The 15,552-nt window shown below is 42.3% G+C and overlaps 2 protein-coding genes across 2 annotated transcripts; both read right to left on the reverse strand.

Annotated features, from left to right (window-relative positions):
• Nucleotides 1-2,712: 2,712 nt before the first annotated feature.
• On the reverse strand, nt 2,713-14,568 carry pbxip1b (pre-B-cell leukemia homeobox interacting protein 1b). The gene is made up of 13 exons (XM_010790598.1): nt 14,533-14,568; nt 13,907-13,939; nt 11,830-11,919; nt 10,938-11,016; nt 10,563-10,651; nt 9,491-9,893; nt 8,843-8,917; nt 6,962-7,198; nt 6,795-6,818; nt 6,286-6,338; nt 5,910-6,023; nt 5,508-5,736; nt 2,713-5,384 (listed from the first exon to the last, which is right to left on the reverse strand). The coding sequence occupies exons 1-13, from the start codon at nt 14,566-14,568 to the stop codon at nt 3,895-3,897; spliced, it is 2,952 nt and encodes a 983-aa protein (XP_010788900.1). The 3' UTR covers nt 2,713-3,894.
• Nucleotides 14,523-15,232, reverse strand: lenep (lens epithelial protein). The gene is made up of 2 exons (XM_010790576.1): nt 14,851-15,232; nt 14,523-14,695 (listed from the first exon to the last, which is right to left on the reverse strand). Exon 1 carries the CDS (start codon nt 15,194-15,196, stop codon nt 14,975-14,977), a length of 222 nt encoding a protein of 73 aa, XP_010788878.1. The 5' UTR covers nt 15,197-15,232; the 3' UTR covers nt 14,523-14,695; nt 14,851-14,974.
• Between the last annotated feature and the right edge of the window lie 320 nt (nt 15,233-15,552).

The following is a 15,552-nucleotide window of genomic DNA, read 5'->3' on the forward strand; positions in this document are numbered from 1 at the left end:
ACCAAATACTTATTTTCCACCATAATTTGCAAATAAATTCTTTAAAAATCAGACAATGAGATTTTCTGGATTTTTTTTTCTCATTTTGTCTCTCATAGTTGAGGTATACCTAGGATGAAAATGACAGGCCTCTCTCATCTTTTTAAGTGGGAGAACTTGCACAATTGGTGGCTGACTAAATGCTTTTTTGCCCCACTGTATTTGTTGCTGTATGAATCACCTCCTTCAAGAAGGACTAACAATCAGAGTAAGGACGCGTTTGGGCATACCACAAATAGTTTAATGTTTACTCACTTTATGCCAATGTGCAGAACATAGTCTCACATTTTTCCTAAGCTTTATAAGGGTGTGAAACTCTGGGAAAGAAGCTGCAGATAGCCCAAAAGAAAGCAGTACATCAGAAATAATTACACTGTGTTGAGAAAACCTTTGAGAATTGGGCACTTGGGTTTCACTTCAGAGGAATAGTATCATTTTAGCCAAAGCTCTGACAGGATGTGCACAATTGGCATATTAGGGATGCAGTTAGTGCTGACAAGCACACTGGCTTTATCATCCACATTTCCCCACACCTCGTTTTCCTGTCTCAGTTGCAAGACACACACTCACAAGCACACACACCCATCCCCTTACACCTGAAACAGCAGTCCTCCGTTCTTCTCTTCCATTCCCTCGGCCCTCTTTGAGGAGTGCAGCTGCTCTCACATAGTAAATGAGAGAGGGCGAAGAAATCACATACTGTAGTCCTATAAAAGCATCAGGGTTTTCCACAGGCACTTGTCTAATGATTTCTATATTTGTATTTAAGGACTTGTTGGTCAATATTTAAAAAATAATCCATACTTTTTGAATTCCTCAACCTGTTAATCCCTGAGCCTGTTTTTCAGGTCTCAGGCTCAAAAATGACATTCCCAGAACAATTCACAGAGTGACGCGTAACCAAAACCGGAAGCTGCGATACACTCTGGTGGCTACCATTAGCAGCTAATATTTATTCTCCAATTTTAACATAAAAATTGAATTATGGATTATCAATAATCTTTTCAAAGTGACAGACACATTGGATTAACCTATGGATTAACCCTCAGCAGCGTTTTTTATCATTTTAATGCCATTGAACACGACTTTTGATCAGAATAACAGCTAAGGTGAGACGATCTCCCGTGTTTGCTCCGTAATGCTACGTGTTGTGATGTCTGTGTTTGCTTCCCCTGTGGCGAGTTCTGATTGCTCAGCGATGATACTAATACCTATATAATCTGTGGAATCTCAGCTTTAATCGGATATATTGTATGTGCAGTTACAATAAGTAATAAGGGTATCTTTAACTTGAGTTCTGTGCCCAGTGTGTTAGCATTTTTTTCGCTCAGGGGTCATTTAGACGCTTCTTATGAGACTTGTGTTTTGTTTTGGTAAAAATGGTTCGCATCGTCAGTTAGCTGAGATTCTTCCCGTTAATCTGGTATGACACATTAATAGGTTATTAAATATTAAGAAGCCCTGAGACACTGTGTCGTAAAAAAAAAAACCTGCAGCCCCCTCCACCGGGGGCTCTCGGGCTAAACAGCTTGCCAAACTCACTGCTGCAGAAGTAGGCCCTCAGAGGAGATGCATTTGTTTTCTGCTTTAAGTTTCATGCAAATAAAAAAGTGTGGGAAACTCAGATGACCTTAAAGTTATATTTATATACAGTAGCAGCACTTAAGGGTTTATTTACGTGTCTCTTTTCACAGGCTTTTTTACTTGGTTATCCGTTACAGAGAGGTGAGCATTAGGGAATGTAAATCTGCATGGGAGTTAGCATTTAGTTGAAAAGACAGCAGTTTAATTGAGTGTTTTTGTGAGTGTGTGACATAACCGCTGAAGCTACAGTAAAGCAGATTGAAGACCTTATGAGGAACAGCTGCTCACATTGTTATATCAGTACTTCACATGCAGAGAACCACTGCTAATTCACTGGTATTACATGTTACTTATTACACGCTTTTATCCAAAGCGACTTACATACTCAATACTGTGGACAATCCCCACAGGAGCAATTTGGGGTGACGTGTCGTGCCCAGGGACACAGCGACATGCTGACTGCAGTAGGGTTTGAAACGGCACCAAAAGCCTCCATTAGTAGTATATTAGTTATGTATCTACAACATATCAATAGTATTTATTAAAAAGTATAGTATTTTAACAAGGCCTTTTTCCAGTTTATAGTCTCAAAAAGGCACCATGCCTGACTGACAATATGTGACTGAATGGCATGGAGTCATCATACTCAATCTTACTGTCTCGATTTTCATTATTGTTTTCCCTCTACTACCCTGGGCCAGTACCACACCCATCTGGATACAGGGAATATAAAAATGAAGAAACGTCCAAAAAAAGTTTCCCCCCTGAGGAGAAGTTACCGTCAGCCTGGGAAAGGCAAACCAAGGAGAAAGGAGGTGATTCATCTGCAAAGGAACAATAAATATATCAGTCATGTATCATTGATCTGTCAGCAAACAGCTTTTCACAGATCCCACTGGATTTCAAAAGAAATAGGTGGGACAACTGGTCAAACAACAATTTTGTTATTATGAATTACCAACAAAACAAAAACTCACCTTCTTTCGAAATGTGCAGAATCCCAAGGACTTGGACATCTAATTCTGACGAGGAGCTGAAATCAATGTGTGTAATTAAAAGCACATGTAAACCAAAACAGACAAAACAGAGTTATTTAATCCCAGCGATGCGCCACATTTATTATTCTGCTCTTGCAACAGTAACAGGGCCAAATAGAAAACATCCTAACATACAAAGTTTTCGATGCTGCCACAAAGCCCACAGCATGTGGTTCTGCAAACACCCTCCGAAGATCTCTATGTGGCTTTAGACCTTTAATTTAGCAACATGTAATAAGTTAGCGTGTAAACAGATAGCAAGTACTAAATGCGTTTTTGGGAAACTATGCCCCACGACCTCAGTGCTACAACCAACCTCATCAAGAAAAGCAAAATTCCCGATAAAACAATAATTAAGGAACCTTAGTGCACGACATAAACTCAGTACCTGAAACAAAAAAAGCTCAACATGTTGATATCTTATGTGCCAACCAAAGATATTTGTATCTAAATTATGCCAAACTCTATAAATAAGTGAACTATGTAATTCTGCATAGTCCTTAAACACATTTAATGCAATATGTACAAACATTCAAAACTAAATCAATACAGACTTCTCTACTTTCAAATTAAATATTCACTAAACTGTTTCAGCAGTTCATCCCACCCTTTCTAAAAACAGATGGTTTGAATATAATCTAATATTAAGTGCAAAGCTAAAGCAATACAAACAAAGAGGGCATGTAGGTTCAGTGAACAGGACATCAGTGCAGAGGTGTGTTGTATGATAAGACTATACAGCAGCTGTCAATGAGGAGTAGCATCAACGCTAATCTAACAGGTTTGATTTCTCCTATGCAAAGTGAAGGAGTAGAAATAACTTCCACACCAACGGATATTCAACATTAGCTGCAGCCACAAATAAAAGAGATGTGAGTTTTTGAAGAAAGAGCACACGAAGGCTATGTCATGTTTGCATTACACTTGTTTCTGTAGCCTCTTGTCTTCTATCCAAGTCCATCCCAACACAAATGCACTCTCTTTCTGCCTTATCAGGGACTAATGTGTGTATGCATAGGTCAAATACAAAACGTCCCAAAACAGTGAAATTGAATAATAAGTTGAACTTCTCGGACAACAGAAGGGTAAAATAAGGTCCTGTTAAAACGCTGACAGGATGATAAATGTATACTGGTAAGCGTTTGTGGTCCAATATCAAATGTTCCCTTTGAATACCCTCTCATCCGTCATGACTACTCTTAAGCTACTTTCGACAGATCCATCCATCCCATCATCAGCCGCGTCCTCTCTCCTTCCTCCCCTCCCCTTTGGCCCTCCCCTCTTTCTCCACAGCCACCACGGGCGCTGCAAACTTCTTTATGACCTCTTTTCCGAACTCCTCCATTTCGTCCTCTAGGTCACTGTCCTCTAGGTCACTGTGCTCTTCCTCTGCATCCTCTTCCACCATGTCTTCCAAGATATCTTCCAAATCCTCCACGAACTCCGTGAAGCTCGTCTGCTCGTGGACGAAGAATCCCTCCTTGAAGAATTTGGCGGCTAGCTTTTTGAGCTCGTCTGTTTTGGAGGCAGCCACCCCGGCCTCCTCTGCTCTGGACAGGTAGGTTTGGAGGATGGCCTCGAACTGGAGCAGGGGGACGGGCAGCAGCCCCTCCGCCTGGGCGCAGGTCTCCACTGAGCTGCACTGCTGCGTGGCTTTGGGGTTCTGCTGGAGGCGGTCTCTCTGCTGCTCCCAGTACTCGGGCTGATCCAGGGAGGGTCTGCTGTGAGTGGGAGGGGGCTTCCTGTCCACCCACAGAGGCTCTTCCTTGTGGTTTTTGTGACCATTAGATTTGTGTTTCTGGGAGCTTGATGCGTCCTTTTTCCGATCCCCGTTGTGTTCCCTGTCTTTCTCCCCTCCTCTCTTCCACGCCTCTTCCTTCTTTTCCCACTGTTTCTTCTCATCTTTCCTCTTCCACTCCTTCTCATCCTTCCACTGTTTCCTCTCCTCCTTCCCCTTCCTCTCTGGATGTTTCCTCTCCTCCCACTCTTTCTTTTCACCCTTTCCTTTGCCGTGATCTTTGCTGTTCTTTCCTTTCCAGTCACTTTCCTTCTTCACCCACTCTTTCTTCTCTCCCTTCTCTTTCCGATCTTCTTTTTCCCATTTCCCTTTGCCACTTTCCTTGAAGCCATCTTTCCCTCCCTTCTTCCATTCCTCCTTGCCCTTGTTCTTCTCTCCTCTGTCTTTTCCTACCTTCCAATCCTTCTTCTCTTCCTTCCCGCTCCACTGTTTACCCTCCTTCACTTTCTCATGCTTTCCTTTGTTCCAGTCTTTCTCCTCAGCTTTCTCTTTCCCCTCACTCTTTCCTTTCCACTCTTTCTTCTCTGCCTTATCCTTCCATGGTTTTCCTTCATCCCCTCTGCTAGACTTTTCTTTCTTCAAGTCTTTCTCCTTCCATTGTTTTGTCTCATCACTGGCTTTCTTCAGCTTACCTTCCTTATCTTTCTCCTTTTCAAACTTTCCTTGCTCATGTTTTCCCTTCTTCCCTTCTGCTTTACCCCCACCTTTGAGCTCATTCTTTCCTTCCTTCCATTCAGATTTCTCTTTCCACTCCTTCTTCTCGCCCATCTCATTTGTATCCTTCTTCACATCTTTCTTCGTCTCCTTCTGGTCCTCCAAAGGCTTTGTGAGCTGTTTCTCTGTGGGTCCAGCTGCTTCCTGTGTGCTGTCCTTTGTTTGGACACTAGAGGGCGGTGTGGTGAGCGTCACAGGAGCTGCTTCTCCTGCTGAAAGGAAAACAAAAAGTCACTTGAGAAAGATGAGATATGAAAATTGAATTAACAGAAAGAAAGAAGGGGAAGAACCATACTGCACTTTCCCTAGCTGTCTGATCACTATCATTCTTGTACCTGGGGGGAGTTTTAATTCAGTCACAGTGGATCTCAGAGTTTCTAGCTCTTTCTGTAGGGCAGGGCCAGACTCCAGCTCTCTCTTCAGCCTCTCGTTCTCTTTCTGAAGCACAGGGAGAGAAGCCATCTTTTTCTTCAACCTACTGTTTTCCTCCTCCTCCCTGCGCAGCCGCTCCTTTGCTCCCTCTGCTGCTTGTCCCTTGGCTACTTTTAGCTCTTCTCCCTGTGCCTGTTAGAAAGAGAGAGAAAAAAGAACGGGAAAAGAGGTTCCTGTGAGCATATTACAAACTCAGTGGCCACACACACACACACACACACACACACACACACACACACACACACACACACACACACACACACACACACACACACACACACACACACACACACACACACACACACCTGAAGTTGGGCTTGTAGCACAGAAATCTGCTGGTTCCCTTCGTCTAATTTATTTAGAAGCTCTGTGCTCTCAGCAACAACTGGGAGTGGAGGAACCTCTAGATTAAGCCACTCCTGTCAACAAAAGACACACAGCACAACGACTTTAGACATCTTAGATTCAAGATGGCCAGACAGACTAGTGGAGCAGTGAGGGAACATGAGTGCAGAGTTGTAAAGTTGGTACAAAGTAGGAGTAATGTTGCAAGTGTTGTGGGTGGTCACACTAAAGATGCATGAGGGTAGTACTCCTTGTGCTGTAAACTAGGGACACAAATGGTATTTATAATAAATAAGAGAGAATACACAGACTGAATATATACGGCGTCGGACTGACCTGTTTTCCGGGTACTTCTGCATCTTTCAGCTCCATTGTGCCATAGTCACTCTCTGCAAATGAATTATGCAAAGCTTAATGTTCATGTGAATGAACACACTGTCAAAGAAAACAAGCAAAAGCTGTGCATGTGATGGAAAATGCCACCTTCCCAAACAATATTAAAATAACAACAATGTGCAACTTGTCTGTTCCTTATACACTATTTTCCTAAAACGTTTTACAGTGATCATGCTAGGAACAGCAAACAAAAACCTACAAAATGGGCATTCCACTTCAAACGATATGATGTTCATACTCATCGGTTTAAATGTCTGGTGATGCCGGATAAGGATTGTGTTACATATCAGCAAACAAGCCTCAAGGAAAAATCATTCTCTCTTTCGCTCACACACGTCTGCATGCAGTGCTTTAAAGGTTTTTAGATGTAAAACAAAAAAAACGTTCTGCGTGCACATTCAGACACACAAACATGCACTGACTCACACACATGTTCACGCATAACCTACCCTCATCCAGGTCCATGAAGACACCTGCAGGTACAATACACCTCAGTCTCAGAGCACCCTTTGTCTGCTAATGCAGTAACTTAGGAAATATTCCTCTGACTAACTTCACTTATCCAAAGTTCAACACAGATGTTCAACTTTGCAAATGTTCATTAGGGGAATCCTACCTGATAGAAAGATGGTGCCAAGGCCCAGCAGAATGAGAGCACCCAGGATGCACTTGTTCACAGAGAACCCACTGTCATCGTCCCGCCGTGGCAGCTGAAACTCTTCCTCCACTTCCTCCGCCCGTCCAATGCGCTCCAGAGCTGCCAAGAGAGACCTCCTCCTCCTCAACTCCGGCTCTGGCTCCTCACCCGTCTTCTCAGTTCCCTCCTTACCCACCTCTGAATCCCCGGGGGAGTCTGGGTAGTGGAGAGGGAGAGAATGAGAGGCTGTTGTACCTTGCAGAGGTTTAATGTAGTCTATGAGTAGTTGAGCTGCAAAAAAAAAAATTGCGATTATTTCAACTGTAATTGCAATATGATCGCGAGATTAGAGAGGATGACACTTTTAGAAACATTAACCACATTGTCTTTGATTGCAAAAGGATCATGGTGAGACTTTTAAAGAAGATGTTGATGTTTTTAAACATATATCACCTTTACACAATATATCACTGACTGCAGTTTGAACATTTCACTATTGTATATTGCTATTTAGATCAAATTTAGATGAATTGTGCAGCCATCATGGTTACCCCGAGTCCCAATTGTTTAAAGGTCCCATGTCATGGCCATTTCTACTGATCATAATTCCATTGTTGAGGTATACTAGAATAGATTTATATTGTGCAATTTTCCAAACTCACATTGGTTTCTCATACAGCCTCTCTGCATAGTATGTGTATTCACTCCCTGTCCTAAACGGCTTGTTGGAGCTCCTGCCCCCCCCTCCCTATGAGCCCACTGTGCTCTGATTGGTCAGCTCGCCCACTCTGTTCTGATGAGTCCACCACTGTTACAGCGGAACATGTGATTATGTGTTACAATGTCGTTAGCAACCAGAAAATGACACCAGTAATGACAAACATGAGAATGCTGCGTGGGGTCTGGGTGCCGTGTTGGCGGGACGTTGCGGGGCTCGCTGCTGCGAGGAGCAGACAGTGTGAGCTGGGTTACTGGGGTCGTTTCCTGGTTGCTGCGTGGGCTCGGCGAGACACGGTGAGGCCTGGCCCGAGCTCGGCCGGAGCATACACACATAAAAAAAATGGAAAAGAAACTCTCCAACGAGGCGTTCTGGGGCAGCATAGACACGTCTTTTCTGTGTTAGAGTTTTACTCGCTACAGGGTGTACTTTGAGGGTTTGTGAATCTGCAGACCGTTTACATGCTGAAAAAGCTACATAACACACAAGGGGACGGGTAATAACCGGAAAAGCATGACATGGGCCCTTTAAAAACAGCTGATAATGTAATGTGAATGTGTCTATGAGACAATTACGTTTCCTCTCATGTTTGTTTTTTTCTAAACTGTTGCAATTACAAAGTTGATGTTAGATAGCACAGCAGCTTTAGCGCTGTAAACAGTCTGAAGCTGCAGTTTACTACAGCTGGGAGATCAGACCTGCTTCTTTATTGGCTCTACTGTGCATGGAACGCTGGTTAATTCACTGCATTGCTTTCCTCATGTTCCTTTAATTTGCATAAATAAGACTTCAATGTTGAATAAATGGCCCAGAAACTAATTAAAATGGTTCATTTTGGAACTTCTGCTAGGGAAACCTTCCAAACTACTGCCATCCCAATTTGTTGTAAAAAGAGCAATGGGACCATTAAAGGGCTCTGTAAATAACTCCCTGACGCTGAGCTCTAGTTGGTAAACAAAAAGAGGACAACAGAAATGCACAACAGAGCAAAAGAAGGCTCATTTTTTCATGCCGTAGCGAGAAAAATAGCTGCAGAGCAAAAACGCCACACTGCAAAAAACTTTAGAGGACCCAGTCCCTCTGAAGCCAATTAACTTCTGCAGGGTGTCATGCAGCCTCTGTCACATCATGCTGCCTCGTACCAACCAACGCCTCTGCAGACAACCTCCTGGCCCAGATACTGAACAATTCCAAAACCAGCTGGTCCACCAAGTACACTTCAAACACAAATAGTACATCCGGCTTAGTGTCCAACAAATAAAAGGAAAGGATACAGGCATACCAGGTGACCATCTTTATAGAAGAACATACATAGGATAAAGAGGCTGAGGATATAGAACAGAGAGTTAACCCAACAATCAAAAATACATGTTCCTCTCACCTGCAGTGCTATTTATCAATCTGGATTGTTTTGGTGTGAGATGCTGAGGGTTGGAGATACCGGTAAAAACGTCTGCCTTCTCTTTGATATTATGGGAATAGATGGCAATCATAACATAACAGGGTTACTCAAGATAATCAACAGACCTTGTTGTGAGCAGTTTCACGTAGGATCTATTGTTTTTCCACCAAACTAAAAATAATCCAACGAGTTAGCACAAGCCTGTTTATGTTAAGTGTGTCAAATGTGTTTTATTTGCTGCTCTGAGCACCGCAAGCGTAGTGCTATCTAGTTCTGTTATACGACAGATATCTCCAACACTGAGTAACTCACACCAAAACAATCTGGTGACAAGTATCACTGTCCCTTTTTTCTATTAATGACATGACTAAAGTTGTGTTGATCATACCTGCCTGTTTCCCTAAGTCAGCTGTTCTTGGGAAGAGGTCAGACTCCTCGCCTTCATATTGTAGCTCCTCCCCGTTCAGCGAGTGCAGCGTTTCTTCCTGTACGAGCCTCTCCACTTCCTCTATTAACTCCCCCCCTCCCAGAGTCTCTGTGCTCAGCAGGGAGGATGGGGGCTCATCAGGGGAGGGGGTTATGTGGGTGTAGGAGTCAGAAAAAGAGTCCGGGTCAGGGCTGGCCCCTGCCGGGCCCTCTGGGAGGCCCTCTGATTGGCTGAGTTCATCACTGCCAGGAACAAGGCTGTCGGAGACTTCCAGAGAGCTGGGAGGGGGGGCTTCAGTGACGGCGGCGGGCAGCTGCTCTGTTCCCGTGTCTTCACTTAGCTCTGCTGCTTTGTCTTCTGATAGCTGGGACAAGAATCAGGTCATTACAACTCCTGTGAGGTTTGAACTCAAGCTATGTGACTAATTCAATAGCACAAGACATGTTGAGCAGTATGGTAAATATAAAGCATGTTGGCTTAGTTTAGCTCATGTACCCGGGGGGGGGAGTAACACGATACTACCTAAAACTGTTATTTGTTCTTTATATTTAGTTTAATACCTAGGGAATTTTTTTTGTAAAAGAATCAATATAGGTACAAATAACAATCTTACTGTTTTACAATGGGATATGTGCTGGAAATGTTTTGGGCTAGAACCAGTTGCTAAGCAACCTTCAGGAAATTAACTGGCCAATAAATAGTCCAAAATGGTCCAAGAGGATATTGCTACCTTCAAACTGAGCCAACTGTTTCCAGTCTTTGTACTAAGCTAAGTTAGCCGGCTGTTGGCTGTAGCCGTATCATCATGGACAGAAATTAAATTAGTTTGGAGTGTCAATCTAATTCTCTGACAGACAGTCCATAGTGAGATATTGCTTTGAATTAAAACACAAGAAATAGGTTAAAGTGACATGGTGGTGCATTTCTGCATTTTGTGCACATGCTTTACATTTTTAAACTCAAATACTTGTACCGTTGTTTTTGAGCTGATTAACAAAAACATAATAGAAAATTATGTGTACTGCTGGCTCACCAGGTGGTGGCGCTCCTCAGGGAGCTCCTCCGCTGACCCTGCCTCCTCTGCGCCCTCTGCAGGCCGGCTCTCCCCAGGACCTGCTTCATCTAACACAGAAACAACGCAGGAAGGAAGACAGTTGTTAAATATATTTAAAACGGGACTATTTGAAATGTTAGCATAACTTACTTGGGATAAGTGTGTGGATAGCACAAAATGATCTGCTGTGGTAATGTACATCTTTATTTTAAATTGTTCCGGTTTTTTTTATTACCAAAGAAGACCCATGGGCAAAGCAAGTGATAGACTTGATATTATAACAGGTTTTTGTGTGAGATATATTTCCTGTGTCAAACACAATCTCACTATCCTGAAATGTATTGTGACAATCACCTGCTGCAGATGTGAGGCTTTCTTCATGGTGCTCCGTCCCCTCCTCCGCTAAAGGCCTCAGGGTTTCAGCTAAAGTCTCCTAGGACAAGCAAACAGTCAACAGGAAACAAACATTATTACCGTGTGTGTGTGTGTGTGTGTGTGTGTGTGTGTGTGTGTGTGTGTGTGTGTGTGTGTGTGTGTGTGTGTGTGTGTGTGTAGCCCTCAGGCCAGTGCCTCTAGAAACACTCCACCCACACTTTTCTTAAAGAAAACATTGTGAGCATCCTTTTATGATAAATAAATCCAAAAAAGAGAAGAGTCCCAATTGAATGAAGTAAATGGGGGGCCACGATATAAACAGAAAATTGAACAAAATAAATTCACAAAACATGCAGTATGATCCAAGTCTCATTTATCCAGTTTTATGAAATGCTCCCTTCTTCACATGCATTTCTGCTAATACCTAGCCATTTAAAATACTATGGACTCAGAAGGACAAGTAGCCCACCTGCATAGGCGTGAGATTGTTTACCCGGATGTGTTTTAATAAATAAGGCACTAGTTGTTTTCGAGAGACTAAACTGTTATAGTTTTCCTTGGTTTTAAACTCAGCACCATTAACTTCAATGCATGAAAAATATCTCCACTTTTTGATTCTTCGTTTACCATGCAAGACAAACATTAGTTTCTTTGAGAACTCAATGTAACACAGGGTAAGTAGTTAACAAACAAATAATTATTTAGAAGTTATGTTTTTCTTTCAAGGCAGTTTGCACTCCTGACGTCTTCTTACAATATCTACTTAATATCAAGGTGACCCAAAAGAAAATAAATTAGGACAAGGAGCTTTTTTCAATGAAATAATGATTTTTCAATGAGGTCATGCACAGTGACTTCCTAAGCTCTTAACTGAGTGGTGATACCTCAGGAGTGACGATGGTCCAGCTGTTGTTAGCACTGCTGACGCCAGACATGGCCCCCTAGAGGTTGTACCTGTCTCCTGTAACACAAGAGGAACAAACAAAACAGATTACAGAAGTTCACTGAGAATAAGACAAATGAAACATGTACTCTTTTGTGTGTTGTGTCTATACATCAAGCTGGTTGTGTGATCCTAAAACGATGCTAATCCTACATTTTTCTATAACGGCAATTAAAAAATGCACTTGTTACTGTAGCGACTGCCAACAACCCCATTGAGCAGGTGCATTACTCAGAAGATTGACACTAGCCCACAATTATGGTGACAGTGAGTACTGCAGCTAAAACATATTTACATATTCTCTTTACCCATGCTCTGGATTTGAATACATGGCTTTGCTATTCAGCCCCACCCATTCTGACAATAAAGGAGCTACTGTAACATATTACCCCGTGTGTGTGTGTGTGTCTGAGGACATGTGTTTAAGTGTGCAGGAAGTCCAGTTCCCTGAAACCATTGAGTCCTTCATTAGTAGTTTGTGTGTGTTGTGGGCCTTTTGGTCACCCTAGCTTTTGACTAGCTGGGAAATGTTTTGGCACGGGACAGGGGTAACTAAGGCTGGCACCATTCTTAAGATACAGACAGAAGAATGAGAGTTTCCATTTGAAAGTTACTGGTCTGTCTACAAACCGGTACATTCACACTGTATAATGGATATACCTTTTCCTATGTGGAATTTGGCTTCACAATGTACTGCAAGATAAACATACAGTGCTGTTTTCCTGAATCTCTGTCAACAGTTATGTTGCTGATTAACAAAACACCTTCCAGGATCCAGATCACTCAAGCGGAAACAGACTGACATTTCAATTTCACCTCCTGTTCAGATACAAGTGTCAGGTTTTACAGCTGTATGAAGCCCTTTCCTCTCAAAACAGCAGAGGAGAACATAACAGAAATACATATTTATCATGGGTCTGGCTTTTATCACTGAAAGCTAACCGCTTACATTAACACAACATTGTCTGGTAATGATGACACACTTCACTCGCCAAATTCAATTCTCTCCCAGCTCCGCAATTTAGGTCTTCTAATCGAGTGTCTCCCAAGAGAAGTCTACTGAATCTAGCCTAGGGCCCTCGGAGCATTGTGAGGCATATAGTGGAATGGCTTAAATAGATACTGGCTAAATATAGTTAGAGCGAGTGGAGACAGAGCATGTAGAAAATGGCCATAAGGAACAAAATAGAGATAGAAATGTATTCTAAGGACAGAGTTACAATAATTATTTTAACTGCACCACAAATCTAATGCTTTTAACAGAGGAAAATGTACTTTTCTATGTCCTGCACTTGGTTTTTACTCACAAATATAACCTGTTAAGCTTCTAAGAGGCTGGGTTACATCACATTTTCATAGCAGTCATATTTAAAGAGGCTACTTGACAGCCTGCCTGATCTCAAATTATTAATACCATGTCAAACAGTGATCTGCTATTAGTTTAAATGTAGCCTTTTTGTTCTTGAGCAAAACACAGCCAAATGAATGTTAACAGCTGTAGGCCAAATCTCACCATCTTGGTCTCAGCAGGGGAAATTACCAAAAAAGGTCAAAAGAATAAACCAGAGGACAGCCCATAAGGAAAACAATGTTAGGCTGTCAGTAAAAGCAGCATGTTTACAGCAGTTCACACACACAGCATCATAGAATAATAATGTATCTTTTAGTTATTGAGACCGCTTTAGAGAAGGGGCGTGATGTCTGTGACAGGAAATGTCATATGGCAGTGAGCACAAATAAAAATAAAACTTATAACCGAGATCAACTAAAAAATATCACTTCTGAAAAAAACTCATTGAAGACTAGTGTGAGCAGGCTTAAGCACTTAAGTTTAAAAAGCAAATAAATTAGATTACATTACACAACTTTCCACTTTAAGTGTCAACCGAGCTACCAGGAAAAAGTGAGTAAAACTACGTTGTCGACGCAATAGAAGAACAAAAAACAGACGCTGTTGCTTTGGAATATAAACACTGGTAACGTCAAAATGTAGGTTTATTCTTACCGTGGTTCGTCGATTTACTTCAGTTCCCACAGTCTGTCACAGATACAGCAGCAGACACTTCTGAGTCTTCCCATCCAACCTGCGAACTTAGAAAGTGCCTCATGAACTTGCAAGATTGCCCTTCTCGTCCAATCGCAGACAGCTTTGCCTCTGGACCCGCCCCGCTTCCTCCAACTCGACCAATGGCATGCGGCGTCAATGTGCTTCACTGGGAAATGTTCCAGGTTGATTGACACACACAGGTGACGGAGGGTATGTAAAACATACATCATCTTATATGCGTGAAGTCCATCAGTCCAAGGGTCAAAGTCCAAGGGTCGATTCAGATTATTCAGGTTTTTGGTTACAATATCCTTCAAGACAACTTGTAAAATGTCTCAATGTTTTTGTTCAATACCTAATTCATTAATTGGACCTCAATAAAGACACACTATTGTGCAAACTATGTCTAAGTCACATTAAAGTTGGACACCTAATCAATATTTCTATATATATATATATATATATATATATATATTCTTCAGCAGTACAGGTAAACTAAAATATTAACCAAAACAAAATGAAAAAACATGCAGACATAACGGTTATCTTTTTTCTATTCATCAGTTCTTTTATTCATTGCACACCAGTTTGTGTTGTACAGTGAACACCAGGGCTGCCATTCCTCAAGTAGTCAGATCAGCAGGGTTGAACTCAGGAAACTCTGACCCATTCTCTCAGCGAGCATTTGAAGCTTCTGAAAAAGTGCAAGTGTGTTTCCTGGAATCCAAGAAGAGCATCCTACAACCACTGAAAAACAGAGATAAACATTTTTCAACACAAACTATACCCCATAGAAATGGCTGCTTTCTAAAATTGAGATCCTCACTCTAACAGTAACATAAATTGCAATATAATCAAATTAGACTCAAGTAGTTTGTTGTCATATGAGACAAAACTCATACTTGCCAATGCTTTGCCAGAACTGCTGATCAAACGCTCCATTCTCAATTAAATAGAAGTTGGTTGAAATAACACTCAAGGAGCCGTCGGAAAAAAGTGAAAATCAATGTTCAACCACTTGATCTCTTAATCCAGGATCTCTTTGATGCACCAGCAGCAGAGCAGGAAATAAAGGCACTCCTTAACCGACTGGATAAAACCGTAGGCGACGTTTCCTCCCAATAAGTTCTTGCCTCTTCCCAGACCCATGGCCATATCCCGCAGATTCTGTCCCAGAGAGGAGGAGGAGGGCATGGCCTGAGGACGCTGGGGATGCATGGCTCCGGAGAGAAAACGAAGCAGAGGCATCAAAGAGGCCAGCCGAAGAGAAGAAATAGGAGGTGATGTCTGACAAGTTGAATCAGACTGTGCCAGTGCAACAGCTGAGGTCTGCTTCGTATTCCTGCCACAGTTAGCCCCTCTACTTATAACCTCCTATACAAGCTGCAGGCTGCCTCCATTCACATCCTGCTTTTTCGCGACTGTTCTCTGCTTTCAAACATCCGCTGATTGATTAAAGGCCTTGTTTACCTTTGCTTTGCACTATTCCCTTCTGTTGTATAGGACCCCACACACTCTCTCCCTGCACTCTAATAATCCCTGAATCAGCCCCCTACTGTTACAGGCTCATCTGTTAACAAACAAGAGGGTTCCAGTAGCTCCAT

Source organism: Notothenia coriiceps, unplaced genomic scaffold (genome assembly GCF_000735185.1).
Source record: "Notothenia coriiceps isolate Sejong01 unplaced genomic scaffold, NC01 NC01_scaffold00034470, whole genome shotgun sequence".
NCBI lineage: Eukaryota > Metazoa > Chordata > Actinopteri > Perciformes > Nototheniidae > Notothenia > Notothenia coriiceps.